Here is a 23,203-nt window from a genome sequence, read left to right on the forward strand (position 1 = left end):
CTCTACAGCCTAATAGATATTGGATTCTATTATTCAGACAGTCTCTTCTTTTGAGCATGAACAGAAACGCCCAGAAGCCCTTTCAAACACAGCCTGACAATTGTAAGAGGACGACTACCTTTGCCTGGGATGAAGCAGTGGGGGGATGGGGGGTCTTGAGGTGGAGACATAAGTAAGAGTATTCCAGGCAGAGCAAGCACAGTGAGCAAGGGGCTTGGAGGTGGGAGGTGTGCAGCGTCCTGAGCACAGCCCGAGGGCCCCGGGAAGGGCAGGAAGCCAGGACGGTCAACAGCACAGCCAGGTCCAGCACAGCCTTGTGGGTCACAGCCAGGAGCCTGGACTGAGCACGATTTTAGATGTGATCAGATTTGTTTTTAGAAAGGTCACTCAACTGCCACATGAAGGACGGTTGGAGAAGACCAGTCTGGAGATAGAGGAAGCTGCGGCAGTGGCCCGGAGAGGAGGGGAAAGGCTGAGAACAGGCAGGAGCCACAGGACTTAGAGGGTCTTGAGGCCGCTGGGCTGGTGGTCAGGCAGGAAGAGGAGGTGGTGAGCTTGTGCCATCACTCCTACGTTCCTCAACATTGTGGGGCACCAGGAAGTGGCTCTGACATAGACTGATCAGGCTCTGATTCTAATTTCCACACTTCTAGCTATAGGAACTTTCTGTAAAATGAGGACACAAATACTTACAACAGGATAAAATGACATGACGACTATCAAGTGCCTAGAAGGTAGATGGTTCGTATTCAGAATGCCCCCTTGTCCCGATTAAAAGTCACCTTATCACTCAGTGCTTTAAATATGTAAGGTCTTCAGTAGCACACCTGCCTGCCTTGCTGCCTACTTTCAAAATTCGACAAATATCCTTCAGACTGTAGCTCCAGGAGGACAGGAACCTAGACTGTCTCATTCATCACTGCTGCCGCGACACCCAGTACAGTGCCTGGTCTTCAGTAGATGCTCACTTAATGTTCATTGCATTAACCTTGCATCTTTTAGGCACCGTTCCACATGCAGAGGTTACTGTGATGTGCATGACAAAGTGCAGCCCTCAGGAAGCTTGTTTGAAAGGAGACAAACCATGTGATTCCAGAGAGTGACAATGCTGTAAAGTAAAAGGGTGACACGTTAGAGTGTCAGGGAAGCTGTTTCTGAGTGAGTGATCAGGGAAGGTGATACTGGAGCCAAGTGTTCCAAGCAGAGGGACAGCTAACACAAAAGCTGTGAAGCAAGGACCAAGGATCGAGAAACCAAAAGGTGCTCGTGTGGCTGGAGCACAACAGACGAGGGGAAGAGACACCCAAAATGAGGCTGGAGAGGCGGGCAAAAGCCACATCACACAGGGCCTTGCAGGACTCAAGGAGGAGACTGGATTTTATTCTTGGTTGATTGGGAAACCATTGCAAGGTCCTAAGGAGGGAGGTGACTCAATCTGACATACACTTTTAAAGGATCGCTTTGGCGGATATTTGGAGAATGGATTGGGGGATAGGTGAGGAAGGAAGCAGGGAGCCCCGTTAGGTTATTAGGGTCCAGATGAGAGGCAAGTGGCTTGGATCAGAGTGTAGTGGTGGAGATGCAAAGCAGTGAGAACTTACTTCCCCAATGACCTCTGCACCCATGCCCTTGGCAGCATTTGGCCCCCCGTCTACCCTTTCCCCCTGCCCCAATCACAAGGGAGCCAATGTGTTTGTGCCAATGTCCGCCACCCACACAGGCTCAGGAGCCTCTCAGGATGGGAGCCAGGCTTGGTGGACCCCCAGCACCACTCAGCATGGCCGTGCTGGGGTCTAAGGGTGAAATCAATGAACCAGTGAAGGAATGAAGAGGAGGTGCCCCCACCGCGGCCTTGTGTCTGAAAGTGAAGATATCACTAACCAAAGAGAGAAACAGGGCAGGAGGAGGAAGCTGGGGCAGATTGCAGGTGGTTTTATGGGACAACATGAGGCGAGATGACATAGCAGTTATGAGAAACCAAGACAAAGTGAGCAGCTTCTTGGTCATCCCAGCAAGGTGTCCATGTGGGCCAGATCCTCTAGTCAGCCCCGAGGTATGGGCCTAGTGTCTGCCCTGAGACTTGCCCCATCAAGGCGGGGACACCACTGGCAGAAAGTGCAGGTGCCGCTGGGCATGCAGCCTGGAGGGGAAAGTCCTCTGGAGGAGCAGGAAAATCAGTGTGGAGAAGGAAGCCTTGGGAAAGCAGCTTGCCTTGAAAAAATTATGAAGTGGGTCAGGTGGGGGCCAGGGGCCTCCCCTGCCCGAGGGTTCAAGCTCAGAACATCTTCAACAGCAAGCAAGCGAGTTAGGGCTGCGGCTGGGGGAGTGAGGAAGCACGGCTGGTGGGCCCAAGAAGCCCCCAGAGCTGTCACAAGTGAGCCACCCCTCCTCCTACCAGGCAACACCGTCCAGTAAGAGGTGAGCTGGCAGACTGGGCAGAGCTGAGACTGGGCTGAGAGTGCTCACTTCCATCCCAACTGGCAATTCCCAAATCACCTCTCTCTGGGCCACAGCCCTAACTCAGGCCTCAGGGTCCCTTGCCCAGGTTAGGATCATGGGGCGGTCTTCTAGTCCTCTCCAGGCTCTGCCCCTCCAGTCTACTCTCCTCGCCACACCTGTGTGGTCGTTCAAGAGCGCCCCATTGCCCTTGAGAGAGAATTCCAGTTCCTGAACCAGCCCCCTCCAGTCCACCTTGATCTGACCCCCGCCTACATCGCTGCTGAGCCCATTCAATGCCTCCATCTACCAGACTCATTCTGGTCTTTGGCGTTCTGTTCCTTCTCCCTGGGATGTCCCTGTCCTCTATCTCAGCCTCTGGGAACCTTCCATACTCAACACAGGTCCTCCACCTTCAGGAAGCTTTCCCAGAACATTCCAGTCCTGGCTGGTCCTGCCAGTGCTCTCTACCAGATCACCTTGTTTTGTGCTCGCCTCCCCAGGCCTGTGGGCTCCTATCCCCAACAGCATTCCAGACTCCCCGCTGCCCTGTGCTGGCCCCTGAGGACAAAGATGTAGCAATAGAGTCCCTGCTGTCAAGGAGAGTCAGGGTGCTAAGGGAGGTGACCCATCCATAGTAGAGATGCCCAGAGCACAGGGAAGACTGGGAGGAAACAGTCCACCTACCCGGGGCTCAGAGGGAGAAAAAGGGACCTGAGCTGGGCCTCAAAGGATTTAATGGTAGAGGAACAGAAAGGGTATAGTGAGCAGAGGGAAGGAGCAGAGGAAGGAGAAAAGACAGTGTCTAGCAAAGCAGGGCTTAGTCTAAGAGGCTGGGGAGGGGTGGGGGGGAGTGAAGAGCTGGGGCTGCAACTCCCACTCTGAGAAGCCTGTGTCCTCCTTGTGAGTGATGGGAACCAGGGAGGTTTGGGAGCAGGAGACTGGCATGGCTGGAACTGCGTCTAGAAGGTCATCTCCAACCTCCAGTGCCCTAACAGTGAACGCCAGAAAGTACACAGACCAGGAGCCAGTTCTTGACTGTTAGTGGGTCTCTGCCCATGTTATGCCCACTGGTTGCCACATGGAGGGGTCAGGGCAGAGGGTGGCCAGAGCAGGGAGTAGGGTCCAGACTCAGCGGGTCTGGGCTTCTTGTAGAGGCGAGAGGAGGGACTTGGGAGCCTCTGCCCCAGGCTGAACACTTCCTCACAGGGTGGCAGCCATGCCCTGACTACTCTAGGCGCAGATCCAGTGGGTCTCAGGTCCTCTGGAACCGGACGGGCAGGAGGCAGGATCGCTGCCTTTCAGAGGTCATCACTCGCTCCACCTCCCGCATGAGCCGCAGACACAACTCTTCCTGCCAGGGCAGAGCCACGCACTGCACGGCCACAGGCAGCCCCACGCTCTTCATCATGGCCTGCAGGGGACACAAGCATCAGAATGGGAGGCACCGAGGCAGGACCCCACCCCCGGTCCAGGAAGCATCCCAGCTGGAGAGAAGGGGCAGCACAGCAGGGCCAGCCTGCAGGCCTCAGGGCTCTTGTGCTAAGAAGAGATGGACAAGGACTACACACGTCTATACTGTGTCCTCTATAGCAGCTGGAGCAGGGGTACGGGTGTGAGTCCAGGGAAAAGGGACCAGGGAGGGGGGCGACCAGGCCAGGCCCCATGGCCTCACCTTCTGCAGCACCTTGTCCCAGAGATCCCCAAAGTAGCCCTTATAATGCTCCATCTGGGCCTCGTCCTCAGCGGTCACCGTGGTGACAGGCACCACCCCAGCGGGAAAGTCCAGGCAGTTGTAGAGCAGAGTGTAGCTGACAGCTCCTGAGACACAGCACAAGTGGTGGGAGCAGGCCAGGTGAGCTTCCGTGCCAGCTGGACTTTTTGAGCCTCAGTCTTCTTCCCTGTGAAATGGCACCCTACCTCCACAGAGAGAGGCTCTCTCCTAGGGCTGAGACTTGAGTGAGAGTGGCAAAGCCCGAGAATCCAGATTCAGGGCAGCAGGAGGGCCGGCTGAGGCGTGCCCTGTGCCTTTGCCCTTGTAGCTTCCCCCACTTGGAATGCTGTTGGCTGTTTTCTTCATTTATCTAAATCCCACCTGGACTTCAAACACCACCTCCCAAAACCATAGACTCTGTAATGAGATCTCCAACTTAAACAGTGCTGTGGACAGGGAGCTTATCCCCTCCCAGAGCATCCCACACATCTCCCACCTCTCCAGCCAGCTAGATTGTGAGCCTCTCAAGGGTGGGGTCCCCCACCCACAAGGGGTGCATCCCACCCCCAGGGCTCCCCTTCTTCTACTTCCCAGCAGCCCCACCAGGCACAAGGCTGAACTCATAGAAGAGAAGAGACAGGTGAGAGGAGTGTGATGGGGCCGCAGGCCTCACCTGTGGCCTTGCCTGGGGCATTCAAATCCAGAGCAGGGCCCAACATGGGGGTGAGCAGCACATCCAGGTCCAGTGCTCTCCACTGGGCAATCACAGACTGACGGTACACCTGGGAGGATACCAACACAGCAGGTGAAGCGCTCAGACCTAGCTCGTTACATGGACTCTCCAATGCAGGCACCGTGGGTGGCTCTGGCCCCGTACTGGCCCTGGGATTCTGAACTGAGCCAGGATGACATGGAGGACCTTGGAGCACACGCATAACTGCTTTCAGGCATCAGCTGCTCCACAGAACCTCAGACAACAGTTCTTCCTGCCAGGGCAGGGCCACATAGTGCCATCACCAGGGCAGTGAAGAGGCATCCAGGACAGGAGCCCCAGGTGGGTCCAGCCCCCAAGGATGGACATCCAGGCAAGTGAGGGTCGGAAAGCAGGCCCCAAGGCCCAGCCCAGGGAGTGGAAGGGGGAATGAGAGGCTGCTCCAGGGGACCAGGGGACCAGGGGACAAGTGGCCAACAGACCCCGATGGCAGGTGCCCTGTCCAACTCCACCCCCCACCTACCCTGCTCTAGTCTAGGGGCTCTGGCCTCACCTCAATCTCATGCTGCAGTTCCCAGAGCTTTCCAGCCGACCTGGACAGAGGGAGAGAGTCACAGGCCATGATGATCACAGCCATGGGAATTAGTAACATCAGACCCCTACTCTCAACTCTAAGACAGCTCTCAGAGGAAAGGAGTGCAGGGCAGAAGTTCTAATCCCTAAGTTCATATCCCATTCAGTCCCCAAGAGACACTTAGGCTGTGTCACTTAGTGACTCCACAGCAGAGCCAGGAGCAGACTAGGCCTGATTCCTAGCTACCTTAGGACACAGGAGAGGCCAGAGTTGTCCAAGGTCCTAAATGCTTAGGGGTGAAAGAAGGAGCAAGTCCACAAGATGTCAGGGCCCGAGAATGAGGCAATTTGCTCCCAGCTTCTCCAGCTCGAACCACTCAGGGGCAGGCAGAAGCAGGCGCAGTGCAGCTGCAGTCTCTAAAAGCAGCACCTCTCATGCGTCCCCAGTATCCCCTTCCCCTGCTCCCTGACATTTCCTTCCCGGTCCTTTCCACCCAGGCCCAGCCAGGTCAGTCTTGTCTCAGACTCTCCCACCCTGCTCTCTCCCTCAGGTCCTCGCTCTCCAGCCACTCCTGGGCCTTGCTAAGACATCTTCAAGATCCACCTGAAGGCCACAGAGGTTGCCACGCTGCCTGGGCCACTTCCAGCCTCAGAAACTACTTTTCTCATCTTTTTCTGTTGGAAACCACTTGGACCCAGGTCAGGCGGAAAAAGGCAGCAGGCATCTGGATGTGGGAGATATTCTTACCGAGACTTCATGTTGTGGAGAAAAGCTGCCAACCTTGGTTGCTGCAGAAGGATACACACAGTCAGTGACTCAGCTTTGGGCCGAGTGTGGCAACAGCCTTCTTCGGGCCAAGTCACCGGGCCTCCTCCCTCTGTCCTTCCCCCCGGGTGGCAAGCCAGCACCCCATTCAGCATGCAGGTTAGCTGAAGATTGCAGGGCACGGGGGTAGGAGAAGAGTCTGGGTGGGGGCTAAGAAGAAGAGGAGGCCATGCCTGCCCAAACCAAGAGAGGCTAAGGGGAAGCAGGAAGAGATCCGGAGGCTCCCGCCCAGCCCATCTCACCCCTTCCACTCCCTGTGCTCTCACCAGAGGCTTCAGCATGAACGCCAGCAGTCCTTTGAGCCACCCAGGCAGCCTCAGAATTGAGATCAGGTCGCCCAGGCAGGGGTCCACGGAATCACCTTTGCTAGGAGACAAAGGGTCCAGTCCAGGCACTTCCGCCCCAGGCATCCCTCCTGGCCTACCCCGACCTGTTGCATCCCCCAATCTCTACTCACGACTTGGTCCCCCTCCCTCTTCACCGGACTCCAGTAACCACAGTCTCCAGCCCCTTCATCTGCCTCCTTTCAAATATGTGACTTGTGTCTGCTGATCCACTGGGAGGCCTGGGCCCTACCCAGACCCACTGGAGCTCCTCAAGGCAGGACTCCGTGTCTCCCTCCCTGGCAAATTCAGCCTGGAGCAAGAAGAACTGAGGGCAGCCTCTCCCTGGCCAGGGCTTCATACTGAGGGCACTCCCCACACTGGTGCTGATGCCAGCCTGGAGGCATGAGTGGCACAGTCCTGAGTGGGCCACCGTGACCTTGTCTCTGAGGCTGTAAATGCTCTAGATCTCAGGGAAAGGCCTCAGGCAGGGGATCCTGGAGCCTCATTCCCAGGGCCAGAGTGAGGGGTAGCCCCTTCCACTGAAACCTGGACCATACTTAGCTACTAGGAGAGGTCCAGTTGGTACAGGCCCGTCACCAGGAGGCACCTTCACAGGCCTGCCCTCTGCCCCTATCAAACTTTAAGGACTGAAAACATTCAGGTGAAACCAGCTTTTCTGAACATAAGCTCTGCAAAGTCTGGTCCAACCTACCCACTTTACAGAGAGAAAACTGAGGTTCTGCTCAAAAGGGGAAGACGTGGCTCCATCAGAAGAGTCTGCAGTCATAGCATGATGTTTAGACCCCTGCCCTCCTGCTTGACTCTGCCTTTGTCTCTCATTCTTTCCCAGACAGGCAACTCCCTGCCCATCTCCTACCTCCCAACAGGCTCCGCCCAGGGCCAGGACATGGTTGCTCAGTCCAGCCTCCCCCTACACTGGCTCCTTTCCAAAGTCTCCCTGGCAAGGTATCGCCAGGCTCACCTGCAGTTGGAGGGGTGGCGAGGTCCCTGCCCAGATCACTCAGACCTTCTTCCCGTTCAGCTGAGGCCTGTCCTCCATCTTTCCCCAACCTGGCCTGTCCTGCTGCTCCCAGCTAATGTCCACAGTGCCCAGCTGCTCTCCCTGGGCCTACCCATGTCCTGATCCCAGCACAGACCCCAAGCCCAACATCACTTACAAGTTCTGTAGGAAGCTACTGCCTCCATCACTGAACAGCCCACCTGTCGACAGGGTCTCCAGAGCATGGGGTATGTTGCCTGGCAGGAATGGAACCAGCTGCAGGGATTGAGGGGTGTAAGGCTCTCAGACCTAGAAACCTTTGGGTCCCACCACCCCCATGCTGCCCAGGCAGCCCTAAGCATGGACTGGACCAATCCTGCCCACACAGTACCCTCACTTAAGCCGCAAAGGGAGCCGTGCTGGTCTGTGATAACTCCCTGTAAGATGCCCATCGTGAGAGAAGACCCACGTAAGGCTCTCAGATGAGCAGCCCCAAACCTATCTCGGGGCCATGGGAACCTCCGGACAGCGTGCACCACTGTGGTTGAAGAGGCCCTCCCAGAGCATCCCATACATCCCCAGCATAGGGCTGAGTTCACCCTCAACCATGTACCCCAATACTACTGATCAGCCCCTTTTTACTGGTCCCAAAGGGACAGAGTTCCCATCCCCAACCACAAAACAAACAGGGTGCAAGGGTACTGGGGTGGGTGGCAGCTATGAGTACCAGGAAGGCATCCCTGAAGGAGGGAGAATGCCGAGACTTGTGGGCTCCTGCTGCCATACCTACCGTGTGGCCAGCAGCCTCGAGGCTTTTCTTGGTCTCCAGCAGGGCCCGCTTCATGGCCGGGGTGGGCATGGTATAGTTGTCAGTCTCATAATACCCCACACGCAGGGGCCGAGAGCTTGTGTAGACCTGGGGGCAAAACACAGGAGTCAGACTCAGGGCAGGAAAGGGTGGTCCGAAGCCGGGCTCCCAGGACTCAGAGAAGCTACTCAGCCTGACACAGCTTGAGGCTGCAGCCTAGATCACCCTCAAACTGACTGCCCAGGGGGCTAGCCCCTTCCGTCTCTGGCCCCTTCACAAAACAACTTCACAATGACTCCACAGGTGGGCAGAGCAAGAATGAGGATTCTAAACTGAGGCTTCAGGTCTAGATAGGGAGACAGGCCCAGAGTAGGGCCAGGACTTGCCCACGGCCAGTTCTCAGTGCAGAGTGACAATGCTGGGTCGGGAACCCAGGCATCCTGCGTCCTAAGCCGAGGCTCTCCAGAGCCTGTTTAGAGAATGCAAGTCCTGATGCCCATGATAGATTGTTGCAGATGCCAGGACAGGGGCTCATCCCTTCCTCTCCTCCCTCTCAGGAAAGGGCCCCTGAACCACTGGGTTCAGTTAGAACATCCCTCTGCTAAGGAGGGGTAGCTCACCCCTCCCAGCCCAGATGTCCTGCCAACCAACAAACACTGAGGTCCACTGTCCTGCCCAGGGGCCCTCAGCCCTCCCAAGGCAACCTGGGCTGCATGAGGACAGGAGGTCTACAGGGAGAATGCCAGACCGCTGACAAATGCAGCTACATCACACAGCTTACTGTCTATGTTATCATGGCTTTACTATTCCACTGCCCATATCCATCTAACCTGACTACTCCTGAATGTATCGTACAAAAAGTACAAATAACTTAATTATTCAGTCTCAAAAGACCCATCAACTCTTCAACAGAAGCACCAAATGCTAGTTGATACTCCCAGACTCCTTGAACCCCTCTCCTCAAAATCTTCACCTTGCTGCATCCACCAATCCTAACCTATTACATTATGATCTGTACCCAGTCCTAACCAACTCCCCAGGTTGAAATATCTACTCGAAATCAAATTCAAATATCCCAACTCTGCACCCCTCCCCCATGTTACTAAGGCTCTGTGGAGGCAGCACTTCACCACAGAAAGAAAGAAACTCAGCTTTGTCCGATCAACAGGCTGTTTTGGTGATATTTTGGGGAACCAGCATCTGACACTGTCCACAGATCCCAGCTTTCCTTGGGGAAAAAAAAAAAAAAACTCCGCTTTTAACTGCCCTTAACTCACTCAGCCTATGTGCCCAGCATCCTACTGGAGGCTGGAGATAGGAACAGGAATACTGTAAGAAAGGCTCCTATTTACTAGGGGTCAAACAGACAAGATACAGTTCTCTCTCAAGTTGTTCTTAGCCTCCTGTTCCGCAGTGATATCCCCGGAGGCTGGGCCAGAAGGTGGGCCTTTCCTCCGCTCTGGCTCCCAGCCAGCCAGTTTGAAAGCCTCAGGGTTTCCAAATGCATGCAAAGGCGCCACCTGGTGGCTGTTTGCAGAGATGCTACTGATCCTGGCCTCAGACCCCTGGGGAGTGATTTTTAGGAGACCGAGCCTCCAAGGCCGGCTGGCACTGCAGGGGGCTGCTCTCTGGACCCAGGAGCACCACTGAGACCCGAATCCACTCCCATGCCCACCCCTACCCCTGCTCACCTCCTCCTTGAAGGGCAGGGGGGGCACGGTGGGGTCCAAGCGGAACATGTCATCACACAGCAGCGCTCGCAGGCACAGCGCCAGGCTTTCCACATCCCGGGCCATGGGGCCAATTGCGAGCTGTACTGTGGGGCAGGGAGGGGAGGTAGGAGACATCACCCAGCCCCAAGAGGCTCTGGGGTTGGGTCCAAACAAGGGCTGGGCCATGACCCAGGAGTGTGAGCAGAGACAAGGAGGTAGGAACTCAGACCTAGAGTGGCCTGGGGTGGCCAACACTGCCCCTAGGAGAGGCAGGGGCAGACACGGATCAGGCAGACCCCCCCTCCTCCAGGGCGCAGAGGGAACCACAGACCTCACCTGCTACCTGTCCATAGACACAGCCCTTCAGGCCACTCTTGCTGGATAAGAAATACAAAATGTTTGAAATGGGAAATGGCCACCCTGTGCCCAACCCCACATCCATACAGCAGCTCTGAACTCTCACCACTTTGGAAACTAGAAAGCAGGGACTATGGTGCTGTGGCACTACCTCCCAGCAAAACCCCAATGAGGGAATCCCTGCCTGGAACCCAGAGAGGTGGGAAATTAGGCCAAGGTCACACAGCAAGAGACTCAGAAGCTCCTTCTACCCATCACCTACACCATACCTGAGGCGGTTCCCAGTGGTTTTGAGGCCACAGATGCCACAGAAGGCGGACGGAAAGCGGATGCTGCCTCCGATATCAGTGCCTAAGCCCAGTGGGGAGCCTCCAGCAGCAATGAGGGCCCCCTCACCCCCTGAGGAGCCACCTGGGCTCTTGGAAGACTTCCATGGGTTCATGGTCTGGCCAAAGAGGGGGTTACTGCAGTCATAGCTGGAGGAAGCAGGATGGGGTCAGCCCATGTCATGCTGGCCCCGGTGCCCCTGCCCCAACCCTGCACCCGAGGCCCCACCTGAACATGGACTGGGGGATGTTGGTGTGCACAAAGGGCACAGCGCCCTGCTGCTTCAGCACTTGTACCACCACGCTGTCACACTCTGCTGGCACCCCCTCGTTCAGGCTCAAGCCCAATGTTGAGTCATGGCCCTGTAAGGAGGGATGGGCGAGAGGGATGTGGCTGATGAACTGGGGCAGTTCTGCTCCCACCACCACCTCACTGGCCAAGGCAAGGAATACCCATGGCTCCCTCTCAAGGCCTTTGGACCTGATACTTTCTCTGAGGGCCCAGGGCGGCCCAGGGCGGCCCAGGACACAGAGCTGGCTGGCTGGAACTGGGCCAGGACACACCTTGTAAGTGAAGCACTCCTTGAGGCTCACAGGAACACCATAGAGCAGGCCCTGCTTTGGGGCCTGGCACAGCTGAGTCTCACAGTCCACCAGGTAGGTGGTTACACAGTTAGTCCCTTTGTTCACTTCACAGGCCTGGAAGACGGAGAAATGAACACAAGACAAAGTGAGGCTGGCTTTTTTTGTTTTCAATTGTGGTAAAATATATATAACATAAAATCGATCTTTTAGATACATGCACTCCAGTGTTCATGGCAGCACTATTTACAATAGCCAAGACATGGAAACAACCTTAATGTCCGCCCACAGATGATTGGATAAAGAAGTTGTGGTATATTTATACAATGGAATACTATAAAATAATAAAATAATGCCACTCGCAGCAACATGGATGGACCTGGAGACTGTCATTCTAAGTGAAGTAAGCCAGAAAGAAAGAAAAATACCATATGATCACTTACATGTAGAATCTAAAAAAAGACAAATGAACTTATTTACAAAACAGAAACAGACTCAGACATAGAAAACAAACTTATGGTTACCAGGGGGGAAAGAGGTGGGAAGGGATAAATTGGTAGTTGAAGATTTGCAGATACTGACTACTATATATAAAATAGATAAATAAGTTTATGAGTGTATATAGCACAGGGAACTATATTCAGTATCTTGTAACCTATAATGAAAAAGAATATGAAAATGAATATATATGTAAATATATGATTAAAATATTATGCCGTACACCAGAAATTGACACAACATTGTAAACTGACTATACTTCAATTAAAAAAAATAAATAAATACAATCCGGCAGAAACCCAATAGAATTTGAATCAAATGTTAAAAAAAATTTTTTTGACCTTTTAAAGTATACCCAGGGAAAGGGTAACCAGCAACATGACCCAGAGCCAGGAGCACAGAGGATGACCTAGGCCCAGCACCCACAGAACTGGGGACATGTGGCCCCAGCCTTACCCCAGCAGTTTTAGGCCTTCAACTCCACGTTGGAGAGAGAGAGTATTCCCACGGCCAGGGCACAACCAGGGCACTCAACTGAGCAAGATACTGACCTCAGATGCCCCCCTAGAGGCTGAGCTTGGAGGAGGATGACCCTTGGGCACTCCCCGCTCCTCCTCCAAGCCATACCTCTGCCCAGTGAGGCAGACGGGGCTGGATGCGAGCAGATCCCCATGCCAGGTCACACTGAGAGTCAGCACAGAGCAAGGCTAGACCCAGGCTCCCACTTCCCAGCGTCCAGCAGTCTCTCCTCCGCCCCAGGCCTGGCCCATACCTGCCCAGCCCAGGTGAAGCCTCCCCTCTCCTAAGAACTCTTTTTTTGTTGTTGTTTTCTTTCTTTCTTCCTTTTTTGTTTTGATTTTCTCCAGAAACTCTTGAATCTGATAATCAAATCTCATGGAGGAGTGGCTGACTGACAGCAATGGAGGAGCATTGGTGTGGTCCTGTTGCCACACTCAGGCACTTGAAATCTGTCTCCAGGCTGCCCAGGGCAGGAAGGGAGGAGGCCAGTCTGTGCCAGAATGCTCTCTGTGGATGATTCAGAAGGGCAGGAGCTTTTTCAGGGACATTGATACAGAAGAAGCAACCCTGTCTGTTGAGACTGGATGTCCTCTCATTGCACGCAGCCCAGGGGTTTCCAGGCCTTTCTCCACAGTGGATCTCTCTCTGACCCTCTCTCAGCTTCAATCACTCACACCACTATCATACACACCCATCAGCCACCCTGACACTCACATCCACCTGCTTAAGGGTCACACTCACTACCACATGCTCTCTTCCAAGATACCATATCATATACAAATCACACTCATAATACACACTTCCTTAGTTCATTTCAAACACATTTCTTGAGCACTTACTATATAAAAGACACAGTGTTCAGCACTAAGGTGCGAAGATAAATGAGACTCTGTCCACAGAAAGCCCACATTTGCCTTGGGGAAAGAGAAAGAGAAGGCAAGCCCTATAATATGATGAGAAATTTGCTATTAGAAAGTGAATTCTGAGTAGGAAACCCCAACTTGGGCTGGAAGGGGAGGAGGGTTATGGGAGGCTTCCTGGAAGGGGTACTGCTCTCTGAGCCCTGAGGACTCATCCGGGGTAGACCGCTGCCCTGAGCAGGGCAAGAAGAGGGAGAAGAGCCTTCCAGGTAAAGGGAACCCCATGCGTGCAGAGCGCGGCAGCTGCTGGATGCAAGAATGGCCAGCAGCTCCAGGAGGCCTTGGCCAGAGAGGCTGCTGGAGACGGATGAGGGGCAGAGGAGCAAAGCCTGAAGAACTGGAGACCTGAGGGGGCACCTGGCCAGGAGGCTGGTGCATGGTCCTGGGGGGAGATGGTGGTGGAGGACCAGGGTGGCTGAAGGGGGTGGGGACAAGGGGATGGACTAGAGAGGGCTATAAGAAGGGAACAGACCAGACTTGAAGACAAGGGTGTGGAGGTGGGAGGCAGAGGAAGTCTGGGCTGAAAGCCAGGTTTCTAGCTAAGACAACATGCTCAGTGTTCCACCACCCTCCACCCGGCATGTGCGTGTTCAGACACAGTCATTCTCTCACCCTCTGTCTCTCTCACACACACAGAACTCTGGCTCCCTCCCTCCCTGGCAGCCCCTGGCACTGTGGGCCCACCATGGCCCGCAGTGGGACGAAGTCTAGGCCAGATTTTCCCCACAGCCATGCAGGGAGAGAAGGAAGGGACAGGCTGGATCATGCCTAGCCTTACCTTTCCTAAGTAGGTGAAGAGCGCAGCCTCCGGAGACAGCTCCCCACTCTGTAACTTCTGTACCAGCTGAGGCAGGGGCAGGACCAGCAGCGCCTCCGGGTCCAGGTCAGGGTTCTGGGGAGACACCTGGGATCAGTCCTCCACTCACCACAGGTCCCCGGGTGCCTGCAGCAGACACCCTCAAGTCCCCACAGCCACCAAGCACGCAGATACTGTCACATGCAAATCCATGACTGATGTGTTCACTGCAGCTCTAACACCACAAATGCCACCTGTGGGATGGTACAGATCTGTCTCTTCAAGAAGGGTGCTAGAGGGGAGGCCCAGGGAGAGGCCATGCCAGGCTGATTATTAGACCATTATGAACAAGCGCTACCAACAGCTGCCTGGCACCGTGCTGTGGGCCAGGCACCATGCTGATGTGCTCCATGTTTGGATTCAATCTAACTACCATTTCCATTGCAAGCTAAAGAAACTGAGGCTCAGAGAGGAGAAATGCCCTGCCTAGGACCTCTCTGTCCACTCAGACGGGCTGCCCGCTGGCTGTCCACCTACACCTAACTACTCAACCCCCTGGCAGGGGAGGGCAGAAACATTAAGACCGCATCCTGGGTGGTTGGGGCTGCGGTTGGAGCCACACCCCAAAGAAAGGGTTTTCTCATTCATTCCATAGATATGTATTAGGCACCTACTATGTATCAGGCGCCACGCTAGGCATGGGGATACTGCAGTGAACCAAAAAGTCACATCCAGGCTTTGGGAGAGCTTACACAAGGTGCAGAGTTGGAGGTAAGCCAATAATTAATAAGTAAACAAATAAGGATTTTAGATAGTGAGAAATAAAGAAAATAAAATGGATGCAGTGGGTGGGTGGCACGCAAGCAGAGGGTGGTCAGGGAAGAGCTGTCTGAAGGAGGAGAGACATTTGATCAGAAACCCAACTGTCAGGCCTCGAAGGCCCCCAGAGTCTCTGGAGTTAGCCTCTGCCTGCAAACACCCACTCGCTTCCTCCTCGGGGGATTGGGCTAATAGTAAACACAGCTAGAGGAGGACATCGTAGTGGCAGCCACCACGTCTCACCTCTACCCTCCTCTGCTCTTGCCAAAGCCGCCAGGACCTCCTGTTGCCAAATCCAACAGATACTTGACTCTGTCTATTCTGCTCTGAGTCTCCCACCCACTGGCTTGTTCTCTCCTGGGCAGGGACATATCATCCTCCCTGGTTCTCCTCTGGTCTCTCTGCTACTTCTGTCATCCACTCATTCAGTCAGTCAACAAACACGTTCTGAGCACCTACTGTGTGCTGGGGACTATGTGAGGGCTACGAATTTAGAGGTGACCAAAACAGACCAAGTCCCTGCTTTCTGGAACTTACCTTCAAGAAAACAAACAAGTTAACAAATCATGGATGGATTACAGCAAGTGCTAGAAAGGAAGTAAACAACGGAGTGCTGTCACAGCAAGAACAGAGGACTGACTCAGACGGGCTGGGTGGGCAGAGGCGGCATTTCAACCGTGATCTAAAGCCTGAGAAGGAGCCGAAAGTGGAGAGAGACAGAGGCTCCTGGAGGTTCCTCTGGGCACCTCTTCTTCCCTCTCTGATGCTGGGAAAAGTCATTACTTCTTATGGCTTCCATTCCTGGCCCTCCACCTATCCCACGGCCTCCTGATCATCCATCCAGTCTGACCAACTGGGCTCAAGCCTGCTCACTGGGCTATTCCCTCTGCTCCCATCCTCTGTGCCTCTCCCCTGAACTCACTGTGCCCCTCCTCAACTCAAGGAAGGACACTGCCATCTCTCCTGGACTCCCTCTCCCTCCCACTTGCATCCAATCAGTTACTAAGCCCCCTAAGAACCTCTGGAAAATAGCCACCTCTCTGTCCCCTTTACCAAGACCCTCACCAGTGCTCCTCCTTTCTATCCTGGGTCAGAGGGGGGCCACCTAACTGGCTGCTCTGCCCGGGCCCTGTTGCTAGGCCCTACAGTACAGTGCCCTTGCCTCTCCCCTTAAAGTCCTCTTCAGATCACAAGCTCCAGGAGGCACTTCGGGGCCGTGGTCCTGTCAGACTCCCCTGCCCCAACTCAGTGCCACAAGGCCCACTCACGGTCACCATACCTCCAGAGCTGAACACCCTGCCACACACACCTACCACACAGCCTTTGAATCCCAGCCTTGAGATCAGGAACACCCTACCCCTGCCCTGAACTTGTTAAATGGATGCAACACTTACTTGGGATTTTTTTTTAAATATAATACATGGAGCTCCAAGGAAGAAAAAAAATGGATCCATGATCTCCGCCCCTACACACTACATAATCCCTGGTGACAAATTTTTTTAAAGGTGTACAAAATGAAAAGTGAATATTTCCCCTGACTCAAGGACTACCCTGCCCAGTCCCTCTTCTGAAAAGGAAACCACAGTTCGTTTTTAGTGAAACCTTACAGAGGAAAAAAGTTTGTAAAAAACCCACAATATATAGTTGTTTATATATATCCTACTTTTGCATATTATGTACACAATACTATCTATGCCTTGCCTTTCTCACAATAAAAATAGCAAGATTGGGTTTTTTTCTGATTACATAAATATGTGCTCCTTGTTTTTTTTAAAAAAAGGCTAACAGTGTGGAGAAGAAAGTAAAAATCACCAGAGGGCCCACCACACTGGGATAAATGACCAGGGACAGGTTGGTCACCACCATTCCCCACCTTGCTACAAGGTGTTCACAAAGTCCCAGTGCACCTCAGCTAGAAGCTATCAGCAAGCTCCCCTCCATTCTCAGCACGAATGTTAATTCTTTCCTCTGTTCTTCTGTGTTGACAGCTGATGACACTGTTGCTAACAGCTATTTTTAAGTCTTCAACTAGTTATCAGGCAGCTGAGACATTTTCTCTTTCACAAGGCATCAAAGTAAGTCTGCACCTCCAGGAGGCCAATCTGTGAACACAGGGGAAATTAAATTTGTATGGAGAGTGCAGGGAAGTGTGCAAATAACGTCTCACCAAGTGTGTGGCCATCTGTATGCAAATGCTACTATAGCTATCCTTGAATAGCTATCATTGAATCACTGCCCCTCCTCCATCTGTTTTTCTTCTTCTGAACCACCTAATGTCCTAATTTCAGGTATCCTAGATTGTCCTCCGAGTTTTTCTTTTTTCCCTCATGGTTTTTTATCACTTTTGTTCTATTTCAAGATATTTCTTCCATTTGATCATGTAGGCCACTGATCCTGATCACAACAAAAATCATACTGTTCTTCAATTCATCTACTGAATCATTTTGTTTTAAGTAAGCCTCAGGCTGATCTTGGAGAGGCCAGGAGATGGAACTACAGGTCAGATCAGGTTGCAGGAAGTGGCACTTGTAAGACCAGTGGGATTTTAACAAAAAGCCTTGTAAGAGATGTGAGGGAAGGGCATTCACGGTAAAACTACAGGTGCAGAGGCACAGAGGTATGAGCAGGTGCTCTGTGATGTCTCTCCCAGCTGTAATATTCTCTCAATGGTGGTCCCTCTCTTCAGTTTAGAAAGGATATTAACATTCATTAGTGGAAACAAATGGGCACAGGCATGTTACAGGTTAAGCCTCACATGGTCAACAGAGAGTACCAGAAACACACGTCACTCTAGAGCTGCTCTACAGTCCAGAGAGAGATAAGCCATCTTGTGATGTTCAGGAGAACTCTCCCTCCTCCAGCAATGCCTCAGGACACAGGAGGTATCTGAGCCCCCAGCTAGCTTTCCTGGAATTTATCAGGCGGAGCTGTACTACAAGCTGCTGCATTCACCCAGGGCCCTGCTTACCTCCGTGCCCCTTGCTCACTGTGGGGCTGGGCTGAGAAAGCCCCAGAAGAAAGGCTGCTTTGACAGTCTCAAAACTCACCTCCCCATTACCCAGCAATTCCAGGGCTGAGGAGAAAGGAGCCTTAGCATCCAGGAGGAAGAGGGGCCAGTCTCAAGGCCCTGGCTGAGCTTGCCCACCTCCTGCCTGTTCCCAAGGCCTACAAAGCTCTTGTCATCGAGGACCCTCCCCCTTAGCTGATTGCTCAAAACAAAGATGCTCCTGAGATAGTTCTTTTCTTCTGCAGTCATAGGAAAACCAGAAAGTGATTTTCCTGTTTTCCCACCTGGAAGTGCCAAGCTTTGGTATCCTGAGGTCAGGCTCTCTGCCCCAGGGAGGGAGTGTAAACAGCACTTAGTATTTCAAGACCAAAACTTTTACCCGGAAAGATTCGGTTCTTAAAAATAATGAAAGGCAGTTGCTCCAGAAGGAAACTGTGTAGATGCTAATGTTTGGAGTTGAAGTGAGGGAAGACCCACCCTTCTACCACCCCACACCCCTGCCAGCTGGTGGATTCCTTGTAACCAGGAGGGGAGTCCTGTAGGCAGGAACTGTGGGCAGATTCCTACAGCTGCCCCTATGCAGCCCTTGGAGCTGGTAGAACTCAGTAGCTGCACAGGACTTGGAGCCTCAAGAGCAGCCGAGGGTCTCCAGGCTGAGCCAGGTGTCACTGCAAGGATCCCTGAGCTCAGCCAAAGAAGGAGGATCAGACAGTGAAGAACCTGTGCTGGAATAGGGGAAATGGCTAGTTTGGATTGAATACCTAAAAACTGACTGATGGTGTACTTTTCAGCCAGCTTGATGAGTGAAGGCTGGAAACAAATACATCTTTATTTCAATAAACAACTATGATATTTCCTGGTCTAGGAATGGTGTGGAGTAAATTCATACCATTACATCCAGCCAACGCCTCACCACAATCAAGGCCCCGCATCCTGGGTGGACATCCAAGGCTCGGTCTCCCCTCCTTATCTCTCTCCCCTGCTTCTCTCCACGGAAAGAGGCTGGATCGTCTCACTGGGCATCTGGGTTCTAGTTCCAGCTCCTGACCTGTGCTGTCCTGTCACCCAGAACGCCTTCCCACCTGTCAGATCCAAATCCCATCAAACACATACCCTCACCAATACTTGAAGCAAGTCTTCCCTCCCTCAGCACATAAGGATGGAGTTCAGAATTTTGACCTGGAACTGGGTCCAGTGTGTTACACAGCAGGAGGGAAAGCCTCCTCTTCTAGGCCCCTCCCTCACCTCATACACTCCCTAAACTGATCCAAAGGGAGAAAAGCTTGTGGGCAGATCACCCAGGGAACAGTTAGAACTAAACCTGCTCATGCAAGGGGCTTACCACGGGTTAGACTCGACAGTCTGGGCGGTAGGAGCCCAGCTCCGCCAGTAACTCCCTGTGCACTTTTGCAAGTCCCTTCCCAGCCTAGCATCCTCAGGCACAAATCAGTGACTTTGAACTGTAGCTCTCCTTGGCTATCACTCTATGATTGCAAAGTCCTAAACCCGAACATCCTATTGGTTCTCTCACCTGCGTTTTAGTGTCCTAATAATCAGTAATCTTGAGATTCTTTGGCACGGGGCAAAGCTCCTCTTTGACCCAGTGCGGCGATAGCCTTCCTCGACCTGCCCTGTCCCTTTCGTTTCCCTTCCTCCCCTAGGCCCCACCTGGCTCAGAAAGAGTACGGAATACATTAGGGCGAGAGGGGCTCGGGAAAGTTAACAAGACTGCGCTGCCCGCACACCTGCGCTGCCCACCACCCGCCCCTCCGCTCGCCCAGTCGACGGAAAGTGCTGCTTCCACCCCTTGCCAGCCCGGACCCCGACTACGACCCCCCACTGTCACCTGAAGCCGGAAGCGCTGCGCCGCCTGGTCCATGGTCTTCAGGGTCGCTTGTTGCCTCTGTCGCACCCGGGCCGCCGCGCCCCGCGCCGGCCGGCAAGTGGACCAGCGCAGGGCCAAGGCCGCCGCCACGAAACAGCAGGCCAGGGCAGCCCCAGAGACGCCGGAGAGCGCAGCCCACAGTTCGTCCAGCACCATGGTCTCCCGCCGCCCGCCGCCGCCGCCCGCCGCCCGCAGCCGAGGGCAACAGATGAGGAATCAGCACGCGCGGACTCTGCCGCAAAACCCGGCCTGGATCAGCCGGGGATCCAGCGCCCAACTGCGCCGGAGGGGAGGGAGGAGGGCGGTCCTGGGGAGAGCGCCGTTGCCTGGCAGCCGGCCCGAGGCTGGCGGCTCACGACGGTCAAGGTCAATCGCAGCGGCTCGGATGGGGCAGCTCCCTAAATCCTCACACACTGGGCCTGGCGAAGCAGGAGGGCGCCCTCGGAAGCTCGAGCCTAGCAGCGGTTAGGCGCCGCGGTCTGTTCCAGCCTCCGCCCCAGCACCCTAGAGCTCCGACTCCGGAAGATGCGGCCCAGCTAGAGCTCCCTGAATGAAAGGCTGGTCAAGAGGACCGGGAGCAGCGACGGACAGATTGGGCCCGCGGACCTGATTAATCCCCGCAAATAGTTTAGCAGGATCTTTCCTGGAGAACCTTGCGTTGGGCGGTGCACAGCAGGGCGCCCACCACTCCCCTGAGCAAGGCTTCCGGAGCACAGGAAGTTCTTCTCCGGGAGCGCACCTGATGCCCCCTCCCCTTTCCTCACCCCAGGAACCATGTGCCTCTTGCCCTGGGCTCTTCTACATGACCAAACCCCTCATCACTTGTCCTTTTGCTCAGCCACTCCCCCGGACTGGCCTTCCTAGTGTCACCCTTTTCCAGTCCTGGGCCCTCCTGGATTTCACACCCATGAAGTAGTAAGAACTGCTTCTGTCTGGGGACCTGACACCCTTCGTTAGGGAGGGTGGGGGGATTATATATACACACACACAATACTTCTCCCATCTAGGCCTCTCTCACAGGATTTTATATGCTTTATCTCATTTGTCCTCCCAACAGACCTATGAGGAAAGCATTTTCATTATTGTCATATACAGATGAGGCAACTGAGGACAAAAGAGGTTAAATTAATTCTATGGGTCACACAGGTGGCTGAATGGGTATTTAAACTCAGGTCTAATCCTAAGCCATTGCTCTTAACTGTCAAGAATTACTACCACCACTGCTCTTGGAAATGAGGCTCTGCGGGATGGGATGCAGCAAAGTTTGGCAGCTGGAAAGCACTGTCTGCCAAAACACTGCTGTCCATCCAGTTCCATCTTTATCTCTCTGAATCTGGGCCTTTTCTTCTAAAAGGGGAAATGCCTACCTCACAAGATTAATAGGAGTCTGTGAGGTTCTTGCTGTGAGTTGGGGACACTGAAGGAGGTACCTGATCTCAAATCTAGCCTGTGGAGTTCAAGGTCTGGTTGAGAAGGAAAAACATGCATGGATCAAGAAACAAAAGACATGCTTTCGTGGAAATGCAGAGATCATGCAGCATGAATCAAAAGAGCCTTGGATGCTGGACCCTTGGGGAAGCCTGTCTGTAACCCATCCTTGCTGTGTGACTGGGCCCCAGTTTCCTTACCTGTAAAGTGAGGATTTATAGTACCTCCCAATTCTCTAGTACTATTGTAAGAATCAAACGAGTTAATACATGAAATACAGCCAAAACAGGGCCTAGCCTATAGTAAGCAGTCCATGCATGTTAATCATCATATGATTATTGTTATTTATTATCAGAATAGAGACCTACAGAGAGGGGTTTTCTGGTCTGAGAAGCCCAAGCTTGGGAACCAGAACACCTGAGTTGAAATCCTAACTTTGCCACTTACTCTGTAACCTTCAGTAAGTCACCGCAATCTCGTGCCTCGGTTTCCTTATCTGCAAAACAGGGGTTAATAGTAGTGACAGCTTCATAGAATTGTTAAAATGAAATGAGTTAATTCAAAGGAAGAGCTTAGAACAGCACTTGGCCCACTGTAAGGGCTCAATAAATGTTAACTCATTATTTTAAGCAGACATGCGATGCAATCCAGAGATGTGATGCAAGGTTTTGGGAAGGCAATATAGAGGAGGATTGGGAGAGGAAAGCTGGAGGCAGAGACTGGAATGGAAGAGCAAGTGAATGTGAGGATCCAGTGCGGCTGGGCTTCCAGGTCTCCACCTGTGTTACCAGAAAAGCATCTGTGAATAAGTCACCACCACACGATTCCAGGAGCCAGGACAGCATGTACCTGCACTCTGGTGGGGCATGTTAAGGGAGGGTTACTTTCACCTGCAATCACTCAAGCAGGCCCTGATTTCCTGAGCAGGATCAGGGTCCTCCCCCACTAGTTGGCGACCTTGAGCAAGCCATCCTTATGTGTCCTCGGGGGTCAAGTGGGAAGACAGGTAAATACCTTGCCAAGTTCAGTTGGAGGTGGGGTGGAGGCTAAAAGGATGGGGAGGAAAGCTTGCAGAAGGGAAGGAAGCTGCTCAGATTCCGAAGAGTTTGAAGTCTGTTCTGGGGAGAACAGAGAGAGTGCTCCTGTTATCAGTAACTTCTTGTTTCATTTCCTTTCATTTCTGTGAGCATTTCTTCAGCACGGAAGCGGAGGGCAGGAGCGGGGCACAGCCTTGCTTCAAGGAACTCAGTCCCACAGATGAGGCAGGACACCACACTCAGAAGCACTATCTATGGGGAACTTTATAATTTTTAAAGCACTAACAGGTCTTTGATCTCAGTTTTCTGAGCCCCCTACCACCTCAGAGGCCCCCAACTACCCTTACACTCTCCTCAAGGTTAGAGAGTTTTGTTTGTTTTTATTTGGCATTGCATTTAATCCAAAAATTCATTTGTGGAGAATTCACATCTACGTAATTGTCTTCTCATCCATGAAATAACACATCTCTCCATTTGTGTAAGTCATTGTTATATGGGTTAGGGGAGAGTTTGTCACCCATGCAAGGTAAGTTGATTACATAAATGATCCCAAAACTTCACCTCTTTCTATATCTTTGCTCTTTGCAAAATAACGTCGCAGCTCCTCCTTTCAGATGGTAGAGTATTTCCTCACCCCTGTAAATCTGGGCTAACCTTTTGACTTGTTTTAATGAACAGAACACAGTGCAATGAATGTTGTGCTAGTTCTGAGCCTAAGCTGCAAGAAAATTGTCTTCACTCGCTCCTGAAACCCTGACACTGCCATGAGAAGTCCATGCTTGCCTTCCAGAGGATAAGGCCATGAGGAGTAGAACCTGCTCAGCCCAGCTGTCCCTGTTCAGGCCCTTACACAGGTGAGAGGCCAGCCAAGATGAACAGAGCCACCTGTCTGTAGATACCTGAGTAAGCCTAGCCACGCCCA

The 23,203-nt window shown here is 53.1% G+C and overlaps 1 protein-coding gene across 1 annotated transcript; it reads right to left on the minus strand.

Annotated features, from left to right (window-relative positions):
- Window positions 1–3,463: 3,463 nt before the first annotated feature.
- Window positions 3,464–20,236, minus strand: LOC102538466 (fatty-acid amide hydrolase 1). The gene is made up of 15 exons (XM_006200440.4): window positions 19,778–20,236; window positions 14,088–14,201; window positions 11,355–11,489; window positions 11,020–11,153; window positions 10,734–10,940; window positions 10,444–10,484; window positions 10,087–10,211; window positions 8,378–8,503; window positions 7,766–7,863; window positions 6,528–6,627; window positions 6,184–6,224; window positions 5,416–5,455; window positions 4,824–4,932; window positions 4,112–4,257; window positions 3,464–3,850 (listed from the first exon to the last, which is right to left on the minus strand). The coding sequence occupies exons 1-15, from the start codon at window positions 19,970–19,972 to the stop codon at window positions 3,692–3,694; spliced, it is 1,770 nt and encodes a 589-aa protein (XP_006200502.4). The 5' UTR covers window positions 19,973–20,236; the 3' UTR covers window positions 3,464–3,691.
- Between the last annotated feature and the right edge of the window lie 2,967 nt (window positions 20,237–23,203).

Source organism: Vicugna pacos, chromosome 13 (assembly GCF_048564905.1).
Source record: "Vicugna pacos chromosome 13, VicPac4, whole genome shotgun sequence".
Taxonomy (NCBI): Eukaryota; Metazoa; Chordata; class Mammalia; order Artiodactyla; family Camelidae; genus Vicugna; species Vicugna pacos.

What these genes read in the sequence shown, in the direction of transcription:
- LOC102538466 (XM_006200440.4), bottom strand. Translation starts at nt 19,972, where the DNA reads ATGGTGCTGGACGAACTGTGGGCTGCGCTCTCCGGCGTCTCTGGGGCT. An exon ending in ATCCCCCAGTCCATGTTCAG is followed by an intron (nt 10,941 to 11,019) that starts GTGGGGCCTCGG and finishes TGCTTCCTCCAG; the next exon opens with CTATGACTGCAGTAACCCCC. An exon ending in AGTAGCTTCCTACAGAACTT is followed by an intron (nt 6,628 to 7,765) that starts GTAAGTGATGTT and finishes TTTGTCTCCTAG; the next exon opens with CAAAGGTGATTCCGTGGACC.